Source organism: Mastigoproctus giganteus, chromosome 8 (assembly GCF_048544385.1).
Source record: "Mastigoproctus giganteus isolate SK-2022 chromosome 8, ASM4854438v1, whole genome shotgun sequence".
Taxonomy (NCBI): Eukaryota; Metazoa; Arthropoda; class Arachnida; order Uropygi; family Thelyphonidae; genus Mastigoproctus; species Mastigoproctus giganteus.
The window spans coordinates 87672106-87694740 of NC_143582.1; the positions used below are offsets into that span (position 1 = coordinate 87672106).

Below are 22635 nucleotides of genomic sequence, written 5' to 3' on the forward strand. Positions count from 1 at the left end.
CAGAGTTTATGCATTGATCCTCGTGCTTCTAACACTGTTTGAAGCATCTGTGAAATACCTTTTTCGTGATGATGTCCAAAAGTTTGTTCGATTCACCATGAATCTCTTCAAATCTTTTTCCTTCTTTATGGGATTTTTATTTTGGAAAAAAAGCAGAAGTCAAAGAGGCCAGTTTGGGAAAATAAGGAGGATCTGGGATCACAACCATGAACTAACAACGCCATATGGACTGGCACATTGTTGTGATGCAGAGGCTAATCCCAAGTGCACCATTTCTGTGAATCCTCCCTTAAATGCCTTAGGCCACCAGTATAGAATGGTGATTTACAATTTGGCCTAGTTGAAAGGACTCCTGATGAACAGTTTCCTCAGTCAAAGAAAATGAACTGCATGCTCTTGACATTTGACCTGACATGCTTTGTCTTTTTTGGATGTGAAGATAGACTTTTCTACTGGGAGGATTGCTGCTTTCTTTAGACTGTTGGGTCATAGCCATAAACCCAGCTTTCATCCCCTGTTATGACCTTGGAAAGGAAGTTTCTGTTCTTTATGGCCTATGCCTGCAAGTCAATATTCACAAAAAGCCAATTCTGTTTCTGTTTGTCTCAGCAAGCATGACACAAATTTTTTATTTGTCTGCCTCATGTTTAATTCACTTAATATATCATATAGTAGACTTAAAATGTAAAAAATATTAATTTAATGCGGTCTGTTCTCATAAATGATTTGATTGCACTTTTTCAACATTTTTATCAGGGTGACTTGCTGATTGACTTATTTGAGTGCTTAAAGCATTTGGTGATAATGCCATGGGTAGCACACCAAGTTGAAAATTTTGTATTCTACCCATTGCACCATCACCAGACGCTTGTTTAAGCATTTCATAAGTCTTCAAGCTTTTTTCTAAGTTTATGACAAAATAATGCCCACCATCTTACTCAGCTACAAAAATCACAGGACAAAAGCACAATGGCCTATTGGTATGAAACTTACCACAATAACTCACAATGATTTAGCTCAGCAGTATCTAATGGAGCTGCTATACTCCATATGCCAGTCTGGAAACATTTGGCTTGCATCTTGTAGATGCAGGATATTTATTTAGCTTGTCAGAAAAATGAGCAGAATCATCAACAGTTATGCCCTTTGTATATAGTGGCCCAATACTCTTCTAGTGTTAACTTAAGAAAATAATTCTGAGCTTATATTCTTTGCTAAAGACTTCTCATAATCTTAGCTTACCTAATCTTATAATTATCCCATGCTTTTTTCTTCTCTGCTGCTAGTCTCATCAATTCATCTGACATCCATTTAGGTCTAAATCTCAAACAATATCTTTTAGTTAATATGAAACACTTAGTAACTTTCTCATGCATGATGATTTCCTAGAATGCTTGCAGTGAGAATTTGAGTTGGTAACATCATCAATTTGTCTCCTTGAAAAAAATTTAAACTAAACCATTGTAGTCACATTTATGAAAGCAAAATCCCTTCCATTTACCCTGGACAATACTTAATTTTTAAGTAAATCCCACCTCTGTAGCTGAAAAAAAGGCCCTTAAATTTACATCAAAAGGCTCCCACCCGTATAATGTGCCTTTTACCATTAATGAGCTAAAAACAGCACTTGCACTTACAAAAGCTTCTGCTGTTGGACCAGATGACATCCATTATAAAATGATCAAACACCTGTCACCAAAATTCATGGACCAATTGCTCTTCCTATACAACAGTATTTTCCTTGAAGAGCAGTTCCCAAATGCCTGGCACAAGGCAATTATTCTTGCTTTTGCTAAACCGGGCAAGGATCCTAAACATCCAAGAAATTTCTGCCCTATCGCTCTGACTAGCTGCTTGTGTAAATATTGGAGAGAATGGTCAATGCTCAACTTTTGTGGTACTTAGAACCAAATAACCTTCTCTCTCGAAATCAGTGCGGCTTCAAAAGAATAGGTTCACTTTGGACCACTTAATTGGAATGGAAACATCTATTTGAGATGCTTTAATTTCAATAAAACATACATATTTACAATATTCTCATCATAATACATCCACCTACATTTTATTATGAACACAAAATTTTAAAAAATATTATAAAGATAATAAATTATTTTCTAAATTGTTATTCAAATGAAAATTTATAGCAATTATTTAACATTCTCTCTGTGTATTATACAAGAATAATTAGAAAAACACTGTACTATTGTTATTTGGTTTTTAGGAGCATTAGCAACTAAGGCCATATTGCTCCGGGGATGTGCAGTGGTCATTCCCTGACCTTTCCGCATCCTCCGTATTTGCTGGGCACGGACTCGAACCCCAGTCTAATCAAAAAGCGTGTGCTACACACTGCTGCTCCTGCCCACCTGACTACAGAGGCGCCCTGTACTACTGTTAAAAATAATTTAATATGAGGTTTTTTTTTTTTTTTTTTTTTTAGTTATTGGCGCATCGGCTTCTGTGGCTAATGCACCTCCCAAGAGTTATTTTTTGCAGTACTCTGATCCATGCCCAAGGCGGGATTCGAACCCACGACCTTTGGGTTTCCAGGCAGGCACTTTACCCACCCGGCTAGCCTGGTCAGCTAATATGAGTTAACTAATGAGTTGAAGATTTGATGCTTTGGTGGTTGAGTTGTTTACCCAAAAAGATGTCTCGGCTGAAACCACTTCGATTGCACATTTTTAATGAGCTGAACTCATCAGAAAGCATTGGTTTCAGCCGAAACATCTTTTTTGATAATTAACTAATGAGATTTTTGGGTTTGTTTTTTATTAGATAACAACTGGATATTAGGCTCCATCTTAGTTGTATGCAACTTGAGTTGGTCTTCTAAATGAATATCAGATATCTGAGTCCTTAAATGACTTTTAATTTGTGTAAGGTATGAAAAAGTTGATTCGCAACAATACGTAGTTGCAAAGCAAGACAGCAGTTGACGAGCATGTTGACGTAAACGTGGGTATTCAACTGCATTTTTCCATATTTCAATAGGATATTTTTTTTGTATCAAAAAAAGTCTTTATCATATTCATCATCATCAGCCATTTTCAATCCACTGCAGGATGTGAAGGCCTCTTCAGCAACTTTCCAGTTCCTTCTGTTTTGAGCATTGGCCATCCATTTACTACCCACAAACTCATGAATTTCATCTATCCATCTCCGCCTTTGTCTTCCAGGTTTTCTTCTATCTCCTCTTGGATACCATTCTGTTATTTTCTTAGTCCATCTGTCATCATGTCTTCGAGCTATGTGTCCTGCCCAAGACCATTTTAGTTCTTTAGTTTTGATAAGAATGTCCTTTACTTGAGTTTGTTGCCTAATCCATGTGTTTCTCTTCTTATCTGAGGGGTGGAGTGAGAGCGTACACGTTGGGACACCAAAGATGGTGAACTATGCCTGGGCAGGAAGAAGCCAGAGGAAACTCTGGTGGAGGTCCGCAGCGGTTCTGATGTGCAAATCAATCGTCAGACCCGGGTATAGGGGCGAAAGACTAATCGAACCATCTAGTAGCTGGTTCCCTCAGGATAGCTGGCACTCGAAGGAATCAGTCTCATCCGGTAAAGCGAATGATTAGAGGCCTTGGGGCCGAAACGACCTCAACCTATTCTCAAACTTTAAATGGGCGAGAAGTCCGGCTTGCTTGACTCGAAGCCCGGACGAAAGGATGTGAGTCCCCAGTGGGCCACTTTTGGTAAGCAGAACTGGCGCTGTGGCTTCTTATCTAACAGTCTGATTCCCAATATGATTCGTTCCATTCTTTGCTGTGTAGTTCTCAGCTTCTCTTCCATTTTTTTGGTGAGTGCCCAAGTTTCACTTCCATAAGTCATGGTGGGGAGTATAAACTGGTTCATTATTTTACGTTTCAGACAAACTGGGATATTGCTCTTCAGAATGTGACTATATTTCCTGAATGCTATCAATCCAAAATTTATTCTTCTCTTGACTTCCAGCCATTTATCATTATTACAGCTAATAACTTGTCCCAGATAAGAATATGACTCCACCTTTTCAATTACTGCTCCTTCAATCATTATTTTCCTTTCTGTGGCATACTTGTTCATCATTACTTTTGTTTTAGCCATATTCATCTTTAGTCCAAAATCTTTACTAGCTGTGCATAGCTGATTAAGATTTTCCTCTAATTCTTTGGGATCGTGGCTTATGAAGACAATGTCATCTGTAAATCGTAACTGGTTTAGGTACTCTCCGTTCACATTGACTCCTTTCTGCAACCAGTCTAATCTTCTGAAAGCTTCCTCAAGGGCAGCAGTAAACAGCTTCGGAGATATTGTGTCTCCTTGTCGAACTCCTTTCTCAATTTTAAATTTCCTACTGTACTGTCTTTGTCTAGTCTAATAAAGGAGGTAGCACTCTCATATATTTTCTTCAAAATCATAATATATGGGGTATCAATGCCTTGCCTTTCCAGTGCCTGAAACATTGCCTTATGCTGTGGGGCGCCTCCGTAGCCAGGTGGGAAGGAGCAGCAGTGCGTAGCACACGCTTCTTGATTAGACCGGGGTTCGAGCCCGTCACCACCAAATATGGATGATGCGGAAAGGTCAGGGAATGACCACCGCATATCCCGGAGTAATATGGCCTAAGCTGCTAATGCTCCTAAAAACCAAACAACAGCCTTATGCTGTATGGAGTCAAATGCCTTTTCATAATCCACAAATGCCAGGCATAATGGTGTTATATGTTCATTTGCTTTCTCCATTAGCTGTGATATTACGTGAAGGTGATCCATAGTTGAGAATCCTGTCCTAAAGCCAGCTTGCTCTTTCGGTTGATTCTCATCAAGTACTCTTTCTAATCTGTTAGTAATGACCCTTGTGAACAACTTGTAGATGTGGGATAACAAGCTAATTGTTCTATAATTTCCAATTTCTGATTTATCTCCTTTCTTATGCAGCAAAACTATGATTGCATTATTCCACTGCTTAGGCGTCACACCTTTTCTAATGCACTTTGTGAAAAGCCTTGCCAGTTTTTGTGTTATGTCTCTTCCTCCCAATTTTAACAACTTTACAGTAACTTCATCTTCCCCCGCATGTTCTACCTCATCAGGAAGAATATCAGGTATGTTGTACGTGTTGCTACTTTGCAATCCATCTTCCCCACTGCTGGCATCATTCCCCTGCTCCTTGTATAATTCTCTATAGTAGTCTTCTGTTTTTTTTTATTATGCCTTCTCTGCTGTTTATAAGTACATCATCGCTATTCTTCAGTTTCAGTATCATTTGTCTTTCTGTATTACTGCTCATGGCTGCTGATTTAAATCCTTTGTTTTCCCTTAATGCTTGTTCTACTTTTCATGTGTTAAATCTTCTTATGTCCTCTCTGAGTCTCTTTCTAATGGCTTTGCATAACTCAGTATACTCAATTTTCTCCCTGTCAGTGTTTTTCTTGCTTTTCATTTGTCGTCTTCGGTTCATCATGACAAGTGTTTCTTGACTAATTTTTTCTTCTTTGGATTTCTTTTTCCCTATAGGTTTCTTGGACTTTATCACTTTCAAAAAGTTATAATATTCCTCGTTGATATCTTGGTCCTCAGCAGTCTGCAGAAGCTCATACTTGTTCTTAAGTTCCAGTACATACTGCTTTTTCTCCTCTTCTGTTATCTCAAAGACCTTTGTATTATTTACTCGAGTCAGTTTTTTCCTTTCCTTTCCTACATCTATATCAATTGTACATCTTACCATTCTGTGATCACTTCCAACATTTACCTTGTTCAGGATGATAACATCATTCACAATATATCTTCTGTTAGTGAGGATGAAGTCGATTTCATTAGTAGATAATCCATTTGGACTTCCATGTCCACTTTCTGTTCACCCTTTTCTTGAAAAAAGTGTTCATTACTGACAGTCCTTGAGATTCTGCAAATTCCACAAGTCTTTCACCTCTTTCATTTCTTTCACCAATTCCAAAATTTCCTATAGTTCCCCTTTCTGCTCTGTTTTGTCTTTTTCCAACTTTAGCATTGAAGTCTCCCATAATAATAGTGTAGTGGGTTTTCTGCTCATCTAGAAGACTCTCAATTTCGGTGTACATTTCTTCAACCTCTTCATCATCATGGCTCGATGTTGGTGCATAAATCGTTATAATCTTTAGCTTGTATCTCTTAGAAATCTTGAGTATTAGTCTTGACACTCTTGGTGATGTACTTTTGAATTCCAAAATGTTGTTTTTAAAATCTTTATGAACAGAAACCCAACTCCGCCTTCACTCCTTTCACTGTTTCCATTGGTGTACAGCAGATTTCCACTTGATAAACTTATAAGTGATTCATTTCTTCTTCTTGTTTCAGCCAAACTGATGATATTCCAATTCACATTTTCTAATTCCTTTTCCAGCTCTAATATCCTGTCTTCACCGACGAGTGTTCTTACGTTATAACAGGCCAAGTTCAGTTTCCGTGCATGGCAGCCTGGTTGTACCCAGAGATTCTTAGTACCCTCTGCTTCCACTCTGATCCTCTCGCTGCCGTAAGAGGGAGAGTGAAAGCCGCTAGGGACTGAGGGCCATTTGTTTCGTTGTGCTTTCATATGCTGGAGGGTTTGGTCTTTTCCTCTTCACGCTGACCAGGCGTCTTGAAGAAAATCACTCTACACGTTCGTTGCCACCTAAGTGACGTAACAGGGCTTACCATCGAGAAGGTGTGCATGAGTGGATTTTAGGGAGGCAGGCCAACCGGACTTCTCCTAAATCTTCTGTAATAGAGAGATATTGGATCCATCAGTGTTTTAGGCTGAGTGTCTGATAACACACAGGATATCTGTTCCCCTTTCCTGCCCTTTAAGTGACGTTTATCATATTATCTTCTATTATTTATCATATTATCTTCTCCTAATTCAGTTAATTCCATCTGTAGTTCCATGGGTGCCGTCGGGATATCAACTAAATGTGGCTCATACACCAATTTCATTTCTAAAGTAAGTTCTTCGAAATCAGAATATCTATCATTGTATTCTTCAATTAGCATGTCCAATACGTTATGTAGTCTTTGAAAGTGTCACATACAACATATTTCTGCTCCTTTAACATATTTTTTAAATGAGGGAAATGTTCCCCATATATTTCTGATTTAGAGAAAAGTTTTGTAAAAAATTAATTTTTTTTCAAAATACTTGAATTTTTTGCCACATGTCATATATATGTCTTGTTTTTCCCTGCAAATAAACATTTAATTCATTTTGCTTTTCCATAATATCATACAAAAATGCAGCATTTCTACAAAATTCTTCATCTAATAAATCACATTCTTGTTGTTGTTCCTCATAAAATTTTTTAAATTTGTTCTTGCAAAGCCAAAACGTTTACTAAAATTTTTCCTTTTGATAACCAGCGCACTTTACAATAATGTGGCAAGTCGATATTATATGTCTCATCCAATATATGCATGCTACGAAATTGGCGATGACTTAAAGCATTTACTTGAATAAAGTTAACAATTGCAATAATTTTGTCCAAAGTATTGCTCAATGTGGCACAAAGGTTTTGTTGGTGTAATATACAGTGGAACGAAATTAACTTTTCTAAATTGGGCTTTTCTCTTTTTTAACAATGAAACGAATCCTTCTCACTTTCCCCTCATAGAAGGTGCACCATCCGTGCATACACTCTCCACATTACCAAGGTTTAGTCCTCTCTCAAGATAAAGTTGTTAAAAATATCAATTCCACGAGTCCTTCCAGTGAGCATACCCAAAGCCAGTAGTTCCTCGTAACAATGAAAATCTTCAGTTGCCCTTGCGCCATAAAATTCAAATCAAATCAAACCCGCCTCAGTATAATTATGATCGTTGGCACCTAGTGGTTCCTTTTTCTTAGAGATTCTTAATGCATGAGGAATCATTGCTGATGATGAAATCTGTAATATTGCCTTTATTGTTGCTCCTCTAATGCTGCTATAAAAAGAAATTGATTATGTGAATGGCCTAGTATCTTGAAACTTAAAAAATTTCCCATTATACAGTATTCAGATTTTAATTGCTGGCCCACTGTATTTGTCTATAGTTGCTTGTACTCATCACAGTAATTTGGCCTATAAATTCCTAATGAATTACTCCTACTTTCATTTTTTTTCCAGTGATAATTTCACAAACTGACTTAGCACTGCACTGGGTACACTCCCTTAGATGCTGTGTTGTTCTTAATCAGCAGCAACCCTCCCACTTCTTTCCTGCCCTTATGCTCACCATATTCAAATTATGCAACCCTTATGTCTCGAGTGGCACACATTTCTGATATCTGTACGATGTCCACATTTGATGACCTGACGAGTACTTCAAATTCATCAAATTTGTTTACTGGCATTAGTGTACAAGCAAGTATAGATACACCTGTTTTTTAACACAGCTCATGTATCTGCTTGTTCAATGAAGACTTCCAGCAGGCCTTGTAATCCCCAACACTTTTCTTTCCAGGCTGTTGCATGTCCCAGTAGAAGAAACACAGGAATCATCCTGTCCCTGTAAAAAACTCTTCTCCTGTTAATAAACACTGATCATGCCAAAACAAAAATTCTTCCTTGTCGGTCTTGAAGTCTTTTCAGGGCCAAATTGAATGGCAAGACTCATATATTCCTACCTATCATTTCTGGGCAGAATTGCAAACACTTTCAAATTTAACCCTAACTCATGACTTTTTCTCAACATTGTTCTTTAACTGTTAAGCAAATCCTCAGGTATCATATTCTTAATATCATTAGTATCAGTTTGTAAAACAGTAACCTTTTATGCCCTTAAAAGTTAACAGATGCTTTACAACATCATTAACTGTTGATCCTAGCAGACATAACTGCTCCTATTCCACTTATCCTATTTAAGCAGTATATTTCCTGTTTCATTGACAGTAGAGTCACCAACAATAGCTACTTCTTGTGGGACCAGCACTCTCCGCTGTTGAGGCTGTCGTGTTGTATGATGCATGTGTGTGGTGCATCACCCAACACAATCAAGCATTGAGTTGGGCAGCTGAATGGTTATGCCCATAAGGTATTCCTAGACAGTCCCTTATAGCCCATTAAATAACTGGATATTCAGACTTAGTGAATTTTCACAGAGAACATGTCTGTGCATTTTTAGGTAAAATGTTTTTCAGAAATTGAAAGTGCATGAGAAAACAACATACATGATATACATTAAAAGCACTGTGTCCTCCATCTTTCTTTAAAGTCTGTAAAAATTTAAAAGTTTTGTGTGTTAGACTATTTATATCTGAAGCATAATGAAAAAAAGTTTGAGAACTGAGCTAATATTTGGGAAATGATGAAGCTCACTGGCTATTTGGACAGCTGTCCTTTGAAGTAGTGTCCTTGACACTGTGTACACTGATTCCACCGGTTCTGCAACTTCTGGAAACATTCCTTCTAGGCTTCTTTTGGAATTACTAATAGTTCCTGTGTTGTGTTGTAAATAATCTTCTCAGCAGTTGCAAATCTGTGAAGTTTTAAGCTGGGACGGAATGCAGCTAAATCCAGTGAGTATGGCAGATGGAGGACTACAGTGATGTAGTGCTTTGCAAGAAATCTTTGAATGGAAAGTGCCAAGTATGATGAGGCATTGTCATGATGCGCGCACCAATTCCTAGAAACAAGTTTCTAGCCATTTTCCTGAACAGCATGTGCACTTGCTGTTTTAGTATATCTTTTTTATTGCTGTTTTGTATTTCTGATTCACCGTTTGACCACTTGAGATGAATTCATAATGAACAGTGCTTAGCAAGTCAAAAAAATACAATAAGCATGATTGTCACATCTCATCGAGATTATCTGTGGAAGATGTGCCATTGTGAAAACTCTGCCTTTGTCTCTGATCCATAGCCATACACCCATGATTCGTCACTTGAAATGATAGAAGAAACAAAGTGTGTATCAGCAGTAGCATGTTCATAAAGATCCTGATGTGCAAGAACTCTCAACTCACTGTGATCCTATATTAGCATTAGTAGAAACATATGATGCAAGAAAGCTAGCTTATGCAGCCTCAGCCAAAAACAAAACGCTCCCGTTTCACCCCTCTGTTTGATCCAAATACCTGTCCAGCCGAGCTTTAAATTTATTTAGGCTATCAACTTCCACAACAAAGGATGGAAGTCTGTTCCATCAACCAACTACCCGCTGGCTAAAGGCAAACTTCCGCACATCTATCCTATATCTGTCTTTCCTCAATTTGAATTTATGCCCTCTCAGGTGATTATTCTGAGCAAAAGGAAGAATCCCATCAGCATTGAGAATGCTCAAACCATTCAAGGCTTTATACACCTCAATCAGATCACCTTGCAGGTGCCTAGTCTCCAGACACTGTAATTTGCAAGACTTAAGCCTTTCTTCATAAGAGCAACCCTTTGTTCCATCACTAATCTTGTTGCCCTTCTCTTTACTCGTTCCAACAGCTCTACATCCTTCTTAAAATGAGGCCTCCAGACGTGTATACAGTACTCAAGGTGTGGCCTGACCATTGCCTTATACAAAGGGATAATCACCTCCTTATCCCTGCTAGAAAAATTCCTGTATATCATTAACAAGACACCATGAGCTACTCTTGCAGACCATCTGCACTGCTCAGAGAACTTCATATCTGCCTGCACAATTACCCCCAGGTCCTTTTCGTTCTCTACCACTGTCAGTGTAGTACCACAGAGTTGATACGTTACTCGGGAGTTACTGCTTCCCATATGTAGTACTTGCATTTGTCAATGTTAAACTTCATTTGCCACCTCTCAGCCCATCTGCTCAACTTTTCTAGATCCTGTTGCAGCAGCAGCGTACTGTCATTAGTGTCCTTAACAATCCTGATAAACTTCGTATCATCTGCAAACTTGGACATTAAGCTTGATATACCATCATCAAATTTATAAATGCAGAAAACAGCAATATACTCAACACTGAACCCAGATGGACTCTACGAATAACATTAGTCCACAATGAGTAGTGTCTGTTGATTACAACTCTCTGTCTTCTCTCACTCAACCATCCCTTTATCCATAGCAGCATTTTGCCTCCAGTGCCACAGTGCTCCAATTTATTCAGCAGTCTTCCATGTGGAACAGTATCAAAAGCCTTTCTAAGATCCAAATATATGATATCAATGTTATTCCCTGCATCCAGTTTCTTTGTGCCCACATCATAGTATCCAATCAGATTGGTCAGGCAAGACTTTCCCTTAACAAAACCATGCTGTGTCCGAGCTATAACTGAAGTTTTGTCTAGATTCTTCTTTAACCAGTGCCTCCATTAATTTACCTGAAACAGAAGTTAAACTCACAGGTCTATAATTACATGTGTCAGCCTTTGATTCTCCTTTGTGAATTGAGGTCACATTTGCACAACTCCAGTCTATGGGTACCTTCCCTGAGTCCAATGAAACTCTCATAATTATGGCTAAGGGTTTGCTTACTTCCCTTGCTGCGTCCTTTAATATAACTGGATAGATCCCATCCAGCCCAGGTGCCTTTCTTGTGTTAATCTTCAACAATTTCTCCTCCACTTTCCTTTCAGTTATTACAAAATCATTTAGCTCACTGCCAGAGCTTAATTCACCTCTGGCATTGCCCTCCCTGCGTAACCCCTCATTTGTGAATGTAGATGCAAAATACTCATTTAGTTTGTAAGCCACCTGAGCAGGATCATCACAGTTGAACCATCAATATCCAGTGGACCAATCTTATTCATCCCTTTCCTTCTAGAGTTTACATAGGTAAAGAAGTCTTTGCTGTTTTTCTTTGCATCCTTTGCCAAAGATTTCCCATAATCTGCCTTTGCCTGCCTAATCTCCTTTGTGACATGGTTACAGACCAGCTTATATCTATCATAGGCTTCCATCACCCATTAATAGATAGATTTTTTCCAAGATAAATTTTTTGAATGCATCCGATTTTGAATTTGCTGTTAGCAACATCATCAGTTGGTCCCACGGTATAAAATTTAAATACTGTCTCAGACCACTGTAGTCGCCTTTATGAAAGAAAAAACCCTTCTCTTTATCTCTGATTTTAGTTACCTCTTTGAGTAAATCCCACTTCAGCACACTGTGATCACTGCCACCTAGTGGTTCCATTATCTGTAGATTCTTAATGAATGAAGAATCATTACTGATAATCAGATTAGCATTAGCATTAGTAGAGGCATATGATGCCAAAAAGCAAGCTTATGCAGCATCAGCCAAGGAAAAAAAAAAAAAAAAAAAAAAACCTTCCACTTCATCCCGCCGTTCGTTCGAAATACCTGTCCAGCTGAGCCTTAAATTTATTTAGGCTATCAACTTGCACAACAAGGGATGGAAGTCTGTTCCACCAACCAACTACCCGCTGGCTATAGGCAAATTTCCGCACATCTATCCTACATCTGTCTTTCCTAAATTTGAATTTATGCCCTCTCAGGTGATTATTCTGAGCAAGAGGAAGAATCCCATCAGCATTGAGCTTGCTCAAACCATTCAAAGCCTTATACACCTCTATCAGATCACCTCGCCAGTGCCTAGTCTCCAGACACTGTAATTTTCAAAACTTAAGCCTTTCTTCATAAGAGCAACCCTTTGTTCCATTCACTAATCTTGTTGCCCTTCTCTGTACTCGTTCCAGCAGTTCTACATCCTTCTTGAAATGAGGTCTCCAGACCTGTACACAGTACTCAATGTGTGACCTGACCATTGCCTTATACATGGGAATAATCACCTCCTTATCTCTGCTAGAAAAATTCCTGTATATCATTGACAAGACACCATGAGCTACTCTTCCAACCCATCTGCACTGCTCAGAGAACTTCATATCTGCCTGCACAATTACCCCCAGATCCTTTTCATTCTCTACCACAGTCAGTGTAGTACCACAGAGTTGAAACGTTGCGCTAGGGTTACTGTTTCCCATATGTAGTACTTTACATTTGTCAATTTTAAACTTCATTTGCCACCTCTCAGCCCATCGGCTCAACCTTTCCAGATCCTGTTGCAGCAGCATAGCGTCAGTAGTGTCCTTAACAACCCTGCCAACTTTTGTATCGTCTGCAAACTTGGATATTAAGCTTGATATACCATCATCAATATTATTTATAAATACAGAAAACAATAATGGACCCAACACTGAACCCTGAGGGACTCCACTAATAACATTAGTCCACGATGAGCAGTGTTCATTGATTACCATTCTCTGTCTTCTCCCCCTCAATGACCCCTTTATCCATAGCAGCAGTTTGCCTCCAATGCCACACTGCTCGAATTTGTGCAACAGTCTTCCATGTGCAACATTATCAAAAGCTTTTCTAAGATCCAAATATATAATATCAAAGTTATTCCCTGCATCCAGTTCTTTTGTGACTGCATCATAGTATCCAGTCAAATTGGTCAGGCAGGACTTCCCCTTAACAAAACCATGCTGTGTCCGAGCTATAACTAAAGTCTTGTCTAGATGATCCTGCAGTGCTTCTTTAACCAGTGCCTCCATTAAATTTCCTGGAACAGAAGTTAAACTCACAGGTCTATAATTACTTATGTCAGCCTTTGATCCTCCTTTGTGAATTGGAGTCAGATTTGCACATCTCCAGTCTATGGGTACCTCCCCTGAGTCCAAGGAAGCTCTCATAATTATGGCTAAGGGGTTTGCTTACTTCCTTTGCTGCCTCCTTTAATATAACTAGATAGATCCCATCCACCCCAGATGCCTTTCTTGTTTATCTTCAACAATTTCTCCTCCACTTTACTCTCAGTTATTACAAGATTATCTAGCTTACTGATATAGTTGAATACACCTCTGGCATTCCCCTCGCGGAACAACTCCTCATGTGTGAATGTTGATGCAAAATTTTCATTTAGTTTGTTAGCTACCTGAGCAGGATCATCAACAGTTCAACCTTCGATATCAAGTAGTCCAATCTGATTCATCCCCTTCCTTCTAGAGTTTACATAAGTAAAGAACTCTTTGCTGTTTTTCTTTGCATCCCTTGCCAAAGATTTCTCGTAATCTGCCTTCGCCTGCGTAACCTCCTTTGTAAATTGGTTACAGATCAACTTATATCTGTCATAGGCTTCTGTGTCAGGCGTTAATTTATATGTGTCCCATGCATTTTTCTTCTCTGCCATATGTCTCATTAGTTTCTGGCATCCATTTAGGCCTAAATCTTGAACAATATTTCTTAGTTGGTATGTATAGCCTAGTAGCTTCCAAGATAAGTTCTTTGAATACTTCCGATTTTGAATTTGCTTTTGGTAACATCATCAGTTGGTCCAACTGTATAGAATTTAAATACTGTCTCAGACCATCATAGTTGCCTTTACGAAAGCAATAACCCTTCCCTTTACCCCTGATGGTAGTTACCTCTTTGAGTAAATTCCACTTCAGCACACTGTGATCACTGCCACCTAGTGGTTCCTTTATCTTAAGATTCTTAATGCATGAAGAATCAGTACTGATAATCAAATCAAGAGTATTACCCCCTCTAGTTGCCTCCCGAACATGCTGATGTAGAAAACAATCATCCAATAAATCCACAAAAGCCTTGCTAGTGTGTGAGTGACCAACCCACAAATTCCAGTCAGTATCTGGGAAATTAAAATCCACCGTTATAAGACTCTCTTATTTACTGGCCAACTCTATTTCCCTGTACAGTTTCTTATTATACTCATCAGAGTCATTAGGCTTATAGCACACCCCTACTCTCAATTTTGATCTCCCAATGTTTATGTCACACCAAACTGACTCGACACTGCAATGCCCAACGATTTCGACTGGCTTCACTTCCTTGGATTTTATGTGTTTCTTAACTAATAGCATAACCCCTCCTCCCTTCCTATCCTGTCTATTGTTCTTGTATACATTTTACTCCCCAAATTCCAGTTCTGCATTCCTTATATCTGTGTGACACCACGTCTCTGATATCCCAACATTATCTGCCTTTGATGTTTTGAGAAATACCTCAAATTCATCAAATTTATTTACCAAACTCCTAGCATTGGTGTATATGCAAGTATACATTCATCTTTTCCTATTCTTAGCTACCCTAACACAACTCATGTGTTTACTTATGTGTGTGCATGTTTCCAAATTCTGTGTTAATATTGATATATCTAATAATAAATGAGAGTTTTGCTAGCAACTTCATGGATAGTTAAATGTCAGTTATTTTTGATCCTGTTAAGAACATGAGTGATTGAATTATTGTTTTGAAGTTAAAAGGCCAGAATGAGGATCATCTTTGAAGGACCTTCTTTAAACTTTGCCAACCACTGAAAAGTCTGAACAAGACACTGCAACTCTTCCAAAAGCTGTTTCTTTTATTTCATGTTTTTTTTTTTTTTTCTTCTCTTTAATTTAAAAAAAAAAAATTGATGCAAATTTTCTGAACTAATGAGAATCTTCATTTTAAAATACAACAAAATACATAAAACATCTTGTATTTGGTGCAACTATTCTTAAAGTTACTACTGAAGTGAAATTGGTATTTCTTGGACATGTTTACACATATGGATCACAGAGAGCAGCAAATTCTTGCCTGTCAAAATCTTCATGAACATGCTGCTGATCCACACTTTATTTTGTCCATCAGTACTCGTGACAAATTGTGGGTGTATGACTATGATCCAGAAACAAAAGCATAGTTTTCTCACTCGAAGATTTTATCTTCTCAAAGGGTGGGGAATTGGACAGACCAGCCTTGATGAGGTGTGAAGATCATGCTGAATTCAGACTCACAACGACTGCAGTTTCAAGGTACACAGTTGTTACCTGAAATTTCTGATCATTCCATGTAATAACAATCTTTATCCTATTTTCTCTTAAGGATCTGTATTTTTAGATTCATTTTCTTCAGGTAACCTAGGTAGAGGTATATGTCAATATTCATCTATGCAGTTATTAGCCAGGAGTAGCAGTTAGAGAGGCGCCTCCGTAGCCAGGTGGGAAGGAGCAACAGTGCATAGCACACGCTTCTTGATTAGACCGGGGTTCGAGTCCGTCACCACCAAATACGGAGGATGCGGAAAGGTCAGGGAATAACCACCGCATATCCCGGAGCAATATGGCCTTAGTTGCTAATGCTCCTAAAAACCAAATAACAAACAAATAACAGTAGCAGTTAGCATCATTCGTCATACACTAGGTATAGTACATATGTGCAAAATCAGAATAGTTTGAAAATTTTCAAGCACTGTGAGAAAACACTGGAGCCATTAGCTTTCAAGTTTCTGATTTGACCCGATATTTTGAACTTTTAGCTATATGCTTTATTTAAATACATAAAAAAATGTAATTGATTAGAATCATATCTGATATTTTTTAAAAAACATTTCAATTCAAATTCATATTAACTATTACTATTACTATAATTTTTTCCAGAATACTCAGTACAAAGAAGGATATCATAAAGATCACCCTGCAGTTCAGATGTTTTGGAAGGTGTTTCATCGCCTTGATTTAGACTGCAAAAAGAAATTTCTCTGTAAGTGCTTATTAATAAAGCAGTTTCTAAATGCAACACAAGTGATTTAAAAAAATGAAGCAATTTCATTTTAGTTAAAATTTAATAGTAATTAAAAAGCATTTTATTTCATTTCATTTCATTAATTAAACAACAGGAAACAGTTGTTTAATTATTGTTAGTTTTTAGTCAGTTATAAAATTATTTTTGAATTATAGATTAACTACATATGGAATGAATAGTTAATTCATGGATATCTCCCTTGCAAAATTACACTGTAAACCAGTGTAATTAATGAACACTGATGTAATTACATCAGTGTTCATTAATTACACTGGTTTACAGTGTATCTGGGGTTTGAGTAAAAGTATATGGCAGTTATTTATGCATGTTTACTGATTACAAAGTCCGTTTGTTTCTATCACGTAAATATTTTTCATAATTCATTAACAAAATATTAGGTATTATATGCAGATGTATACATAACTATAGTTTCTGCAATGGTTTACAAGTTTTATATCCCTATATTTGTAATCAGTATCAAATATTTGCCTCAAATACAGTAGATTGTGCATGTTTAGCCCGTCACTACACATGTTGCAAGGTCATACTGTAAGGTACCCGGCCTTGACCCAGGAAGGTAGACACCCCCCCCTCCCTACGTGTTCTTCCGGCCCATCTGTGATTCCCAGAAATTTATTTTCTGAGTGGAGTCTGGGACACTCCTGTGTGTGGTTATGGGTAAACTTGTCTGAGCATGCACTCACTTTTTTTTTTTTTTTTTTTTGTTAGTTATTGGCGTAGCGGCTTCTGTGGCCATAATACACCTTCCAAGGTTTTTGCAGTACTCTGATCCAAGCCCGAGGCGGGATTCAAACCTGCGACCTTTGGGTTGCCAGGCAGGCACTTTACCCACCCAGCTAGCCCGGTCGGCACTAACAACTGTACAAACAAGTGAGTTTGTACAGTTCACTCAACCACAGAGCCTATGTAAGTGGCATGGGATCCGGAAAAGTTGCTCCCCCCCGCATTTCGCCCCCAGTAGATAATGAATAGGCTATAGAAATGTAAATAATACACCTAATTTATTTTGTTTTAATAGATTGAATCAATCAAAGGTAAAGGTAATGAAATCAAAGGTAATCAATCATAGAATAAATGCACGTTATTATTGTTTAAAACTCGAAGTTGTATGCAATGCCTCTAAGGTAATCAATCACATTACGATTTTGAAAATCTTGGACTATTCTTTTGATTCTAGCAGAAATTGCAGCATACTTCTTGTTCCATCAGAAAACCACTCCTGGCTACGTGCCAATAACTGAAGATTGTTACTAGTGGAAAAAATAAGCATGCGACCCGGGAGCAGTTTATCCTGAAAATCATTAATCATTAGATTTGATAATTGAGAGCTATTAAGTGCTCGATAATTCCTATACAGGCGGGCCTCGATTAACGCGATTAATTCGTCCCGCAAACACATCGCGCAAAACGGTAACGTGTTAATAACCAATAGGAAAAATTATAATTGGTCCTTGACTTTCTGGAATATCCATAAAGAATTTTAAAAATATCTTTTAAATAACTTTTTAACTGTATATAATGTAAAAGATAATGAAAATAATTATGGAATTAAATGTTTATTGCATAAAACAGCGGTTCTTAAACTCTGCGCCGCAGAATATTTTAAATTTTCGAGGGAAACACAGCGATACTCGACATCTGTTGGACACTGCGTGAACTACTAGCTGGAGGTAATTCACAGTTTCAGCATTTCTTATTAAGTTGTTTGGATCTAACTACTAAACGAAACTGTTAGGTATTTCTTTTGGTCTGGGTGCGCCTTGAAAAAATTACTGAGACATTAAAGGCATCGTGAACCGAGAAACTTTGGGAACCTCTGACATAAAATACACAATGAAGAAATTACTGTTGCGGAAATATTTGAACAGTGTTGACTCTCTTTTCATCAATCAATTTCCGATAGCCAACAACAATCTTCTCTGGGCCCTGGCGAAATAAATATCGCAGAAAACATCAAACCTTTTGTTTGAGGTTCTGTGTGATACAAAAGATTTGATCTAATTCTTTATTCTAATTCTTTTACCGTTATCTCCTTCGCGGTAACATTTTCATCTGGCTCATTTAAAAATTTGAATTTTTAAATGCAAGTCAGCATTAACTTTATTAGCAGGAGACAAACACGTCTTCTTCCGATGGTTGATGGAATACACCGAGGCGGGCAGCAGGCAAACGTTTGTTTATTGACTGTATGACCGACTCGCGGTAAGCTTAACGCGCGATTCAAATCTTTTTCAAGTATCGCATAAAAAAAAAGATGGTGTGAACTGGAAATTTGCATCATGTAAAGTGAAAAGTGGTATCATTTTTCAAATAGCGTTAACTGAATATCACGTTAATCGAACTTGCATTATGCGAGGCCTAGCTGTATTCTATTATATTATAAATCAACAGGGATTACCTTTATTTTAGATATAGGAAGCTTCTTTTCCAACTCTCCTAGTCTAACTCGCTAATAATTCTTGAGGATGGCGATATCAATTTTGCAAAACAGGTGGGACATCTTCCCCACTGTCAGAACCATAGTGTTCAGACCGTGCGGTCTCAACAATGAGCGCTCAAGACTTCTGTCTTCAAACACCATACCCGTGGCAGCAAGGAAACCATTACATGGATTGGCATAAAATTAGATTTTTGAAGGTCTAAACTGTTTAATAAATATGGACTGATTATTTCTTTTGGTCTACTCATTATCTACTGGGGCAAAATGTGCCAGAGGTGAAATGCGGGGGGGGGGGGGGGCACTTTTCCGTAAACCAAGTGGCACATTCCTTATGTGGTCACAGTACTCCTGTAAAAACAGTCATGAGCTCTCATTGTGTGTTAGTTTTCTTTTAGTATGGCAACCAGAAAGTGTATAAACAGGCCTGCCATATTTTGTTACATATGTGGTTGTTTTGTTCCTGTAAAGCACAGGCGAAATATTACCGATTTTGTAAAAAAATTGTATTATGCATACTTCGACATAAAACTAGGTGATCAGGATAAATCGTGGGTACCACATAAAGTATGCCATACATGTGTCAAACATCTTAGAAAATGGAGTCAAGGAAAAAAGGTGTGCTTGACATTTGCTATTCCTACGGTGTGGCACGAGCCAGTAAGCCATGCTGAATGTTACTTTTGTGTATGTGACGTTAAAGGTTACAATTCAAAAAATAAAAAGGACATCAAATATTCAGATCTAACATCAGCCATAAGACCAGTTCTGCATGGACCTGATCTGCCTGTAAAACCTCCACCAGAAACTTTGGAGACCACATCTTCTGCCACTGAAGCAGAAACTAAAGAGGTTAGTGAAGAGAAAATATGTTAATGCTACAGCAATTCATGCAAGTCAAACTGAACGATTTAATAAGTGACTTAGGTCTTCCAAAGTATGCTGTGGAAATTCTGGGATCCAGACTTCAAGCGAAGGACTTACTTGCTCCAGGTACATAATTTTCCTGGTACAGAAATCATGAAAGGGAGTTTATACAGTATTTTTCACAAGAAGGTCCTCTCGTATATTGCAGTGATATCGCTGGTTTAATAAGTGCCTTAGGAGCTCCATCATATGTTCCTAGTGAATGGAGACTAGTTTAAAAGGTGTTCTCTTGTATAATGGAGATAAGTACACATCTGTCCCAGTTTGACTGTACACATGTGCAGTCAAATATGAAGTTTTCTGAGCAGTGCAGACAGGCAGCTAGATTAGGTCATGGAGTCTTGTCAATAATATACAGGAAGTTTTTGACCAGGGATAAGGATGTAATTATCCCCTTGTATAAGGCAATGGTCAGGCCACAGCTTGAGTACTGCGTACAGGTCTGGAGGCCTCATTTTAGGAAGGATGTAGAGTTGCTAGAATGAGCGGAACAAAGGGGTGCTCTTACAAAGAAAGTTCTGCAAATTGCAGCTTCTGGAAACTAGGCGCCTGTGAAGCACTCTGATTGAGGTGTATAAGGCCTTGAATGGATTGAACAGGCTCAGTGCTAATGGGATTCTTCCTCTTGCTCAAACCTGAGGGGCATAGATTCAAACTGAGGAAAGACAGTTGTAGAATAGATGTGCCAAAATTTGCCTTTAGCCAGCGGGTAGTTGATTGCTGGAACAAACTTCCATCTGTTGTTGTAGAAGTTCATAGCTTAAATAAATTCAAGACAGAACTAGACAAACATTTGGAATAATGGATCAGTGAAATGGGAAGGGGTTTTTTTTTTTTTTTTTTTTGGCTGATGCTGTATAAGCTTGCTTTCTTGCATCATATGCCTTTGCTAATGCTAATGTCCATTTAACAAAGGGGGATCAAAGAGTGACATGAGTAATTACAGACATGTTAGCTTAACTTCTGTTCCAGGGGAAAATAATGGAGTCACTGGTTAAAGAAGTAATGCAAGGCAATCTAGACAGGAATGTATTATATTGCAGTCACAGCTTGGATTTGTTAAGGGGGTGATCTTGTCTGACCAATCTGATTGAATACTATGATGCAGTAACAAAGGAACTGGATGCAAAAAGTGATTTTAGTGTCATATACTTGGATTTCAGAAAAGCGTTTGATACTGTTGCACGTAAAAGAGTGCTGTACAAATCGGAGCAGTGTGGCATTAATGTAAAGTTACTGCTGTGGATAAAGGGATGGTTGAATTGGGGAAGACAGTGGTTATCAGTGAATGCTGCTCTTTATGGAGGTTTGGTGCTGGACCCATTGTTTTCTGTATTTATTAGTTTGTTTAGGAGCATTAGCAACTAAGGCCATATTGCTCCGGAATATGCGGTGGTCATTCCCTGACCTTTCCGCATCCTCCGTATTTGGTGGTGACGGGCTCGAACCCCAGTCTAATCAAGAAGCGTGTGCTACGCACTGCTGCTCCTTCCCACCTGGCTACGGAGGCGCCTGTATTTATTAGTGATATTGATGAGGGTATATCAGGCTTAATGACAATTATGAAGGTATTCTGCTGCAAAAAGATCTAGAAAAATTAGGCAGATGGACTGAGAAGGCAATTGAAATTTAACATTGACAAATGCAAGGGACTGCATATGGGTAGCAGTAATCCCACAGTAACATATCAACTGACTAGTACTGCACTCAGTGTAGTGGAAAATGAAAAGGACTTGGAGGTAATTGTGCAGTCTGTTCTGAAATTCTCTAAGCAGTGCAGACAGGCTACCAGGACAGCTCATGGGGTTTATCTACATAACAGGAATTTTGCGAGGAGGGATGAGGTGATTATCCCATTGTATAAAGCAGTGGTGAGGCCATATCTTGAGTACGCATGCATTATTCAAGAGTTGAAACTTTTAGGTCTGGAGGAATCATTTTAGGAAGAATGTGGAAGTGCTGCAATGGGTACAGAGAAGGGCAATGAAATTGGGAGGGGAAAACAAAGAGAGGGGATCTTACCAAGAAAGGCTTCATTTCTACAAATTGTGGAACCTGTAAAGTGATCTGACTGAGGTGTTTAAGGCTTTAAATGGCTTGAGCAAACTCAGTGCTGATGTGATTCTTCCTCTCCCTCAGACTATTCACATGATGGAGCATAAATTTAAGTTGAGGAAAGATGGTTGCAGAATAGATGTGCAGAAGTTTGCCTTCAGCCAACAGGTAGTTGACTGCTGGAACAAGCTGTCATCCATTGTTGTGTAAGTGGATAGTTTGAATAAATTCAATGAAGAACTAGATCAATGCTTCTCAAACTTTTTTTGATCACCGCCCCCCCCCCTAAAAAAAGCCTTCGCCAGGGCTTTTTTTTAGCCCACCAATATAAAGTGAAGCTAACTGAAATGAATATTTGTGTGTTTGCCTCCAAAAACGTAACTGGAGTCCTGCATGTATGTATGTGAATTATAAAGAAAACTATTTACTGCACTTTATTCCTTCTTCGTAAAAATTTACAACTACATAAATAAAGTCAGTTATAGTCACTTAAATTAAAGTTAATTACATAAATAAGTCACGATATTAATGGAAATAGTTAATTATATTTTAATATTTAATGCGATGAATGAGCTTGGTGGAGATTTATTAGCTTATCAATATTAGGTTTAATATCTGTAAGTAGAAGTCGTAAATCGCCACGTTTAACAACATCCAGACAATTTCTTTGTTTTGTCAGCAATTGAGATACAGCACTGAAACCGGTTTCGACTAGA

At 38.2% G+C, this 22635-nt stretch overlaps 1 protein-coding gene across 1 annotated transcript in view; it reads left to right on the plus strand.

Moving 5' to 3' along the window:
• The window catches only part of Herc4 (HECT and RLD domain containing E3 ubiquitin ligase 4), a 768218-nt gene that overhangs the window by 712922 nt on the left and 32661 nt on the right, over nucleotides 1-22635 (plus strand). Inside the window, exon 27 of the mRNA XM_090378812.1 lies at nucleotides 16335-16437. Within this exon, the coding sequence (XP_090234938.1) occupies nucleotides 16335-16437 (103 nt within the window). The remainder of the gene's footprint in view (nucleotides 1-16334; nucleotides 16438-22635) is intronic.